The 7,970-nt window shown below is 49.8% G+C and overlaps 1 protein-coding gene across 2 annotated transcripts; it reads left to right on the top strand.

Moving 5' to 3' along the window:
- The first annotated feature begins 1,971 nt into the window (after positions 1 to 1,971).
- EIF2B2 (eukaryotic translation initiation factor 2B subunit beta) lies at positions 1,972 to 7,851 on the top strand. Of its 2 annotated transcripts, XM_033062260.1 has the most exons (8): positions 1,972 to 2,154; positions 2,756 to 2,876; positions 3,401 to 3,549; positions 4,273 to 4,436; positions 4,710 to 4,805; positions 5,684 to 5,821; positions 6,468 to 6,534; positions 7,371 to 7,851. In XM_033062260.1, the coding sequence occupies exons 1-8, from the start codon at positions 1,992 to 1,994 to the stop codon at positions 7,526 to 7,528; spliced, it is 1,056 nt and encodes a 351-aa protein (XP_032918151.1). In that variant the 5' UTR covers positions 1,972 to 1,991; the 3' UTR covers positions 7,529 to 7,851. The 2 variants fall into 2 exon arrangements, with proteins under 2 accessions (XP_032918151.1, XP_032918152.1); XM_033062261.1 differs by lacking the exon at positions 5,684 to 5,821.
- Positions 7,852 to 7,970: the final 119 nt, after the last annotated feature.

Raw genomic sequence — 7,970 nt, 5'->3', positions numbered from 1 at the left:
TCCCCACCCTCCATCGCTTCTGCCACAGTGCCACAGCCTGCAAAGCAGTGGGATTTCAGCAGAGTACAGCGGGCACGCCAACATGCATCTTTCCTTCCCCACTTGCCCTACACTCTCTGTCCTGTCTTTGCTGCCTCTCCTCCTCCTCAATCCCTCCTTTTCAGTCCTGCTGGGCAGTCCTCGTCTAACTCATTGCCTGACAGCAGTGGCTGGCTAGTGACAGTTGGATGTCTCGAAGCCATGGTCCCTCTGAGCAGCCTGGGGTTTGCCTCACAGTTCTCCAGAGAGCCACAGGTTTTGGCTCAGCTCAGCTATGCAGAGCTAACAGCTCCCGAAATCCCCATTCAGAGGCTTTCATTCATGAAACACAAGGCAGCAGACCAAGTGCAGAACTCTGTCCCTCAAGGGACACCAGACTGCCAGCCGCCTAAACTAGCTGTGGCAGCAGTGCCCGCCAGAAAGTCCTGTAGGGAAAAGAACAGAAACAGCACAAACGGGAAAAGCTCTGCAGCCTGGCAAAGTGCTGGGAAAAAACTGTCCTGCAATAGTTACTGGGACCAAAGCAGGGAATGTAAACAGCCCAGCATCCACAAGGAGGTCATAACCTCAGAGCCTGGTTTCCCTTCCTCTTTTCCATCCTGCATAATCTCCAAGAGCTGCTCTGTTTACTAGCAAGATAAGTAAACAAACAAAGGAAAGCTCCAACGCAGTGATTTTTATTTTTCTGGCCAATCCACAGGTCCCAGTCCCTGGGTGCATGTGTGGGAGCTGTTTCTGCTCACCAAGGCAGCTGGCACACAGCACTGCAGGACCAGCAGCAGGCAGCTGACGGGCACAGCGTCCCCAGCCCTGCCTGTAAGTGGCTGTGCAGAGAGGCAAAGGGGGAATGGGGCTTCCCTGCACAAATGCAGAGCTGGACAGACTTTGCCCCAGGGAGCCTCCAATTTACGCACTATGGAAGAGAACATACACCTAAATGTGGGGAGAAGGGGGAGACAAGGCAGTGGGGATCCAGGACATGCCCAGCTGGCACAGGGGGCCCAGCACAGTGGAGCCAATAGCTGGGCAAACCCTGTCACCCTCTACTGACTTTCTCCAGGGGCAAAGGATGGGACAAGCTCATCACAGAGTGAAACTCTGACTTCCGTCCAGGGCTGTAGCACCCTCCAAGCACATCCAGCCAAACCCGGATGGGTCGCCTTTTGCCAGGCACTGGAGAGATACAGTGAGCTTCCTTCCCCAGGCTGCTGGGCTCTCTGGCTTCCAGGCACACAGGGACACTTGAGGAAGCAGGCGGAAAAGAGAGGTATGGAAGGACTCTCAGTCCCCTGCAGGCTTTGGTTGACAAATCACCCGCCTTAAGTCCTCAGAGCCAGCACACCAGCTGTTGGTATTTTGCTGGGGACCCAACAGTCCCTGGACAGGAGCTGGCTGAAGGGCGAGTCCAAAGCTAACCTGACAAACACAAAAAATGTCATGAACATCCAAAGCCCTACAGGCCTCAGCATGAAGCAATCGCTGAAAGCTTCCAGCATAAACCTGTTTGCTTTTATTTCCTAATCTCAAACAACAGGACCCAGAGCAGAGCGATAGAGTAAAGCAGTACCGCAATGAGAATTATTCCATGGCTCCTGCCTGTTCCCTGGACACATTGCTTCAGGAACTAGACACAAAGGAGCTACATTCCTGCCTTATCCAGGGCCGGTTCTGGCTCTGCCAGCAAGAACAATCGGGCTGCCAGGAACTGCGCCTTTCCCAGCCCGTTTGATTTGGCTCTCCAGACGCGGCGCACCGCCCGCTCCAAAGTAAACGCGTCCGTGCGCGCTCTCCCGGGGCCCGGACACCGCCCGGCCCGGCCCGGCCTAGGCAGCGCCACCCGCCCACCCGCCGGACGCGCCGCTCATTGGCCGAGCCGCCGCCGGAGGGCGGGCACAGCTCGGCAGCCTCCGCCAATGGGGCGGAGGGGCGGCGGAAGCGGAAGTGCCGCCGCCATGCCGGGCGCTGCGGAGCGCGGCTCGGAGCTCTCCGAGCAGATCGAGGCCTTCGCGGCGCGGCTGCGGCGCGGCGGGGAGCGGCCGCGCTCCGAGGACACGGCGCGGCAGACGCTGTCGCTGCTGCGGAAGATCGTCGGGCACGGGCGATGGAGCCGGGCCGGTGAGGGCCGGGCGGCGGCGGGCGGACTCAGCGTTTTCCCCGGGCGGGGTGCGGCTCCCCCAGCGCCCGGACCGAGCCGGGGGCCGGGCAGGTGCACCCCGGTCGCGGCTGTCGGGTGTCGGGAGGGATCCGCAAGGCCGGGGCAGGCCCGATGCGGCGCCGCTGGTGCTGCGGCTCGCGGGAGCTGGTGTGTCGCTAGCAGCGTCCAGCAGATTCCCAGTGCTTGTCCTGCCACGGCGGAGCCCTAACCAGCCTGTTGTGCTCACGGGCCGCATTACCCGAGGAGCTGCTCTGCTCCAGCCTTGCTGTCCCCTCAGCGGCGTCAGTCCGAGCACGGACCTTTCCAGCAGCATGCGGTTTCCTCTTTCAAAGGAACAACCGACGCTGCTGGCGGTCTTCCCTAGGTCTGTGTTGTTTCCGACTGCAAAACCCACCAGTGGAACCAGCTGCTCTCTGCTCGCCCTTTCCTGTTGTTTCTTGGTGCTGTGGTCCTTGTGCTGGAGCAGCTGCTGGCCTTGGGATGTTGAGAGGGGTCCACTGGTTTTGATGCTCACACGGGCTTACTCTGGGCAGCGATAACCAAGGCCCTCCCCTCTTCTAGGGGAGCTCATGGATCTGATCCGGACAGAGGGCCAGAGGATGACGGCAGCCCAGCCGTCAGAGACAACAGTGGGCAACATGGTGCGACGAGTATTGAAGGTCATTCGTGAGGAATATGGCAGGTAAAGTGCCCCTCTTGCACCCTGTATCTCTCTGAAAGCCCAGAACTGCCTTTTTAGTTGCTTCTGTAAAACCCCTTTAGTTTCCATGACCCCCTTTTCCCACCTCTCCTAGAGAGGGATTCAGGGAGTTTAATACCAAAGGAAACTCTGTTGATTCCACCGTCAGTGATGACATTTCCTCTTTGTAAACCACTTGGTCTGTGTGTTGTGGGTCTGTGCCCTGGCCTTGGGTTGTTCTCTCTGTCTGTACCCTGGGGGTTCCATCCCGCTGCAGCAGTAGCCTCCAGCCTGCTCCTTGTCTATGGACAGCAATGTTTGCACATGACTTAAGAAGGCACTTTCTGGCAGAGATCTGGGTGTTTTTCTGCTATGGAAGCTCTTTGGTGTGGCATGGTGTGCCTCCTGTGTGTGGCTTTCCTTCCTGTCTCTTCACATCCAAGTGTGCCACACTGTGGGGATAGTGCTCAGCCTGGCTGTGGCCCTGTGCTCTTTCCTGAGGCTGAGGAGGCCACTTTTCTCCACAGGCTTCATGGGCGCAGTGAGGAAAGTGACCAGCAAGAATCCCTGCACAAACTCCTGACTTCTGGAGGACTGAGCGAAGATTTCAGAACCCCATACCCCTCCCTCAGAGCTAACGTTATTGAAGCTATTAATGAGATGCTAATTGAGCTAGGTATGTGTGGGTCTAAACTGCTTTTGAGTGAAGATTCTTATGGGATGGGACTGATACTTCCCTCTTCTGTAGGTGAAAATAAAACAGTAAGGATCTGGGAGGCTTAATCTGAAGGAACTAAGGGATTGAAGCCCTGCTGCTCCCAGGACTTAAAACTAAAGTCCACTTTGGCTTACAGGAAGATGGGTAGATTGTGGAAGGAGCAATATGGGCGGCTGTAGGCCTGCACTCTTGGTGTTCTAAGAAATCTTGAGTCCTCTGAATAGGACTGTAAAATCCCTGTGCACATATAACCTGACCCTTGTAACAAAGAACTGTGGTACAGTTTTCTTTTTCTGCAATACTTGTGACAAATCAGGCATCCAACCCACCTTCTGAGGCCCAAGTTGCCCCGCTATTGAACTACAAAACTGTTGAAGTTTTGTGGGCCTGGTGGTTATCTGGAGTAATGCTGACACAATCCACTACCCTCACAATGAAGTTTTAAAACAGTACAGCTATTTTTATTTATAGGGAGGGTATAGCTAGGAAGCATGGGACATTCAAGAGTCAGCTTCTTGGTTCCACTCCACAGGCAAAAAGAATGAGGAGAAAAGCTGCTCCTGCTCTACCAGTGCCAATAACATTGCTTTAGTGAAAAATGATCTTTTGGAGGACAGTCCTAGCAGCACAAGTGTTGCTTTTGCTGTCTGCTTTTACACCCACATCTTCCTTCCGTTACAGAGGGCACCACTGATAATATTGCTATGCAGGCACTGGAGCACATCCACTCCAATGAGGTTATCATGACCATTGGCTACTCACGCACTGTTGAGGCCTTCCTGAAAGAAGCCGCTCGAGAGCTGAAGTTTCAGGTCATCGTGGCAGAGTGTGCGCCGTTCTGCCAGGTGAGGCCTGGGCTGGCTGTACCACATTGTCCTGCACATTCTTACTGAAATCTTATGTCTGGAATCAAGATGAATGTTATGGAAATTCCTTTGCAGCTGAGAGATTGGAGACAGCTCATTATCCTATCCCAGCATCCTTGAGTTGAAGGGCTGTGTTCAGGTTTCATCACTTGGTATTTTTGCAGTTCAGACTGTAATTGAGTGCTGATACCTCTACAATTGCACTGCAGGAGCTATGTCACAGGGAACCAATTGGATTCTCACTCTTTTTAGGGTCATGAAATGGCTGTCCGACTGTCTAAAGTGAATATTGAAACTACTGTCATGAGTGATGCAGCTATTTTTGCTGTCATGTCTCGAGTCAACAAGGTAAGGAGGGCTCCACTGGAGGAAAGTGTTCATGGCAGGTTGGGTTCTTAGGCCTCTCAAATCAGCAGCAAGTCCCAGCAGTGATGGATGTGTTTCTTCACTGAAATTAACTCAAAATTATAATCATCCCTGTTCACTGCTGGGATGGAGATTCAGTGTGGAACTCCAAGTCAGTATGATGACTGACTGAATGGTGATAGGTTTTTCTGGCTTAGTGGCTACAGTTACAAGAGAGCCTCAAAGAATTAACCTCAGTTTTCAAAGGAGGTGGAACAAAAAGCAGGATTTCCAAAGGGAAGAAACACCCCTTTGCCTAAAACAGAAGATGACCAATGAAAGGAATCATTAAGGTTTGTCTTGTTAAACAGATCTGCTCTGTACTTTTATAGAGATGAAAACTTGGCACCCCAAAGTGGGGGGGGGAAGTACCTGTAACATTAAAATCCAGCCACACCAATTCTTATCTATATATTTTGAGCTGCTTTATATTATTCCCTCAACCATAATGCAAGGGCATTTTTGTAATGAGTAGTCAAGTTACTTGTACAAAGCTTACTTTGTAGGTTTGTAGAACAACAGGGACCACAGCCCAGTTTCTGCTTGGTGTTCCCTGCAGTAGAACATACATTTGTCTTCTGAAATTCTCTGTGCTGGCCTCCCTGTGTTGGAATCATGCTCTTATTAGTGAGAAACATCTCAGTGCAGAGCCAGTGCCAGATGAAACAGATCAGGCATTCAGCTGCCCTATAACTCCAGCTGCTGGCTGGCTGCACTTACACAGTATTCCTCCAGCTCATCTGTCAGGGTTTGAGCCAGGAAGTGTTCCTTCTCCAGTTTGCTGTGGAACGTGCTATCCAATTCTGATTTGCCCTTTTAAGGTCATAATTGGTACAAAGACAATCCTGGCCAATGGCGCCCTGATTGCTGTGAGTGGGACTCACACTCTGGCACTGGCAGCTAAACACCACTCCACTCCACTCATCGTGTGTGCCCCCATGTTCAAGCTTTCGCCGCAGGTAAGTACAGTAGCTCTTCAGGACTGCACCTGCAAGGGATGTTACTTGTGGGAGCCTAGGGTGGAGAGCACCATCTGACTCAAGGCAAGGTCAGTAAATGATCCATCTCCCCCATCTAGCGCTGTTACTTCAGATGGGAGATCTCACCCAAATCTGGCACACCTCAGGATCTCCTTGAAGCACTGCCCTCTGCCACAAGTGCAAAGCAGTACATTGGCTGTAAGGATGTAGACATGCAGACCACTGCCTACACTGATGAGACTGGCATTGCTATACTTATTTTTCCTCAACCATGACAGATTTCAGTTTATACCATTAGTGCTGAAAGGCAGAGAATGCAGAATGAGACATTCAAACTCTTTCTTACACTCAGTACTTTTTCAGTATTGTCAGACAGGAATTCACTACTCCGGTTCACTAGGCAGCCATGTCATAGAAGGCTCTAAAAGCTTTGAGGAAAAACCTGTCACCTGTAAATGTTAGAGAGGTTCTAGACACAAGCATTATGTAATTATTTTAAACAGAGTTCGTATCACCTGGCAAGTCATCTTCTTCTGTATTAGTCCCTTCCAGTGCTAGGATCTGTTTTCACAAGGATAACCAGGTAGGGTTTTTTCCTGATCTTCCTGTACTCTTTCTTATTTAGTTCCCCAGTGAAGAAGATTCATTCCACAAGTTTGTGTCACCACAGGAAGTGCTGCCATTCACAGAAGGTACTGGTTATTCTTTATACATCTGGTCAAGCTGGTTCCAACTATATTTTTTTTTTTTTTGCAACTCATACAAAAAATTAAACATCAGACTATGTTATAGCCCAAGACAAAAATTCCTTTTCAGAAAAGAGTGCTGTGAACCATCCAGTTTTATAACTCTCTATTATGTAAAGTAGAGAAAAAGGATTTCTTTTGAACACTGTCTTTGCAGTTTTGCTTTGCTCTGAAATGATGTTTTATTACAGGATGGTGATAATAATATAGGTAGGTAGCAATTTCCTGTGGGACAGGACAGATGCCCTTAGTTGCTATAACTTCTTTGTTACATGATACAGCCATTGAAACGGTGTCTTTGCTTGGGCTTCCCACACAAGCACCATCTTTATAAAGGTGTCAGTGCCCAAGCCATTTTCAGTTAGCAAAGTCTCTTTCAAAGCCACATTCCTATGTGACAAAGACTTTTGAAATTAAGATAGCAGGCTTGGCACTGGCTTTTAGTTTTGGCCTTCTAAGCATTTCTTTAAATACTAACTTTGGCAGTATCAGGATTCTTGTATTACATAGTGGTAGGGTTTTTTGGCAATTAGAGCCATCTACATCAGAGGGGATGTGGGCTTTCTACCAACAAAAATGACCAGAAACAGAGTTTTGCCATTCATTCAAGATTGCTGTATACCTGTAATTCAATTACATCAGTGAAGAAGTTGGAAAGGATGTTCAAGTACTGACTTCAGGGTGGCATGTGCATAGCCAGTTTCAGGGACTCCAGAAGGTGTGCAAAAGACTAAATGTACTTTGAATTGCTTTGACTGATACCACTACTATTCATGTTACAGGGGAGATCCTGGCAAAAATCAATGTTCACTGCCCAGTGTTTGACTACGTCCCTCCAGAGCTCATTACTCTCTTCATTTCTAACATTGGGGGTAATGCACCTTCCTACATTTACCGCCTCATGAGTGAGCTCTACCATCCAGATGACTATGAACTCTAATACTATGAAGCACATCACTATTTGGACTCCTTCCGTCCTTCTCTTCTGAAAGATACACCAGCTAATTAAAGTGTATGTTGCAGCAGATTGCTGTGGGGAGCCAGTGGGGAATTTGCTCAGCAGTGTCTTTCCTACCCAAAAGCAAGAGAAGGCAGAGCTCTTGTACAGGTTTTTATCTCTGTGCTGTGTCAGAAACGATGTGGAGCTGCTAACCCACTTTGATTTTGAAATAACAAGGCATATGTGTAATTGGGGCAGCTAAGCTGTTACTTCAAAGTACGCTGCAATAAAGGCTGTTTACAGTGACCTCACTGTGAAGCACATTTTCCATATGCAGTTGTTTAGTTTCTTTAACTAGCACGAGTTTTACCAGTGTAGTGAGTTGCCTGCACTCACTACATGATGCAGTAGCAGGCTTTAGAGTGTGCTTTCACATATGAAT

This window comes from Catharus ustulatus, chromosome 6 (genome assembly GCF_009819885.2).
Source record: "Catharus ustulatus isolate bCatUst1 chromosome 6, bCatUst1.pri.v2, whole genome shotgun sequence".
Classification (NCBI taxonomy): Eukaryota; Metazoa; Chordata; class Aves; order Passeriformes; family Turdidae; genus Catharus; species Catharus ustulatus.
Note: the sequence above shows the minus strand (reverse complement) of the source record. Positions and strands in the feature narration are given on the sequence as shown.

Excerpts from the sequence above, each read along its gene's own strand:
- EIF2B2 (XM_033062260.1), top strand. The coding sequence starts at position 1,992 with ATGCCGGGCGCTGCGGAGCGCGGCTCGGAGCTCTCCGAGCAGATCGAG. Across the intron at positions 2,155-2,755 it reads CGGGCGATGGAGCCGGGCCG|GGGAGCTCATGGATCTGATC; the intron begins GTGAGGGCCGGG and ends CCCCTCTTCTAG. Across the intron at positions 5,822-6,467 it reads TGTTCAAGCTTTCGCCGCAG|TTCCCCAGTGAAGAAGATTC; the intron begins GTAAGTACAGTA and ends TTTCTTATTTAG.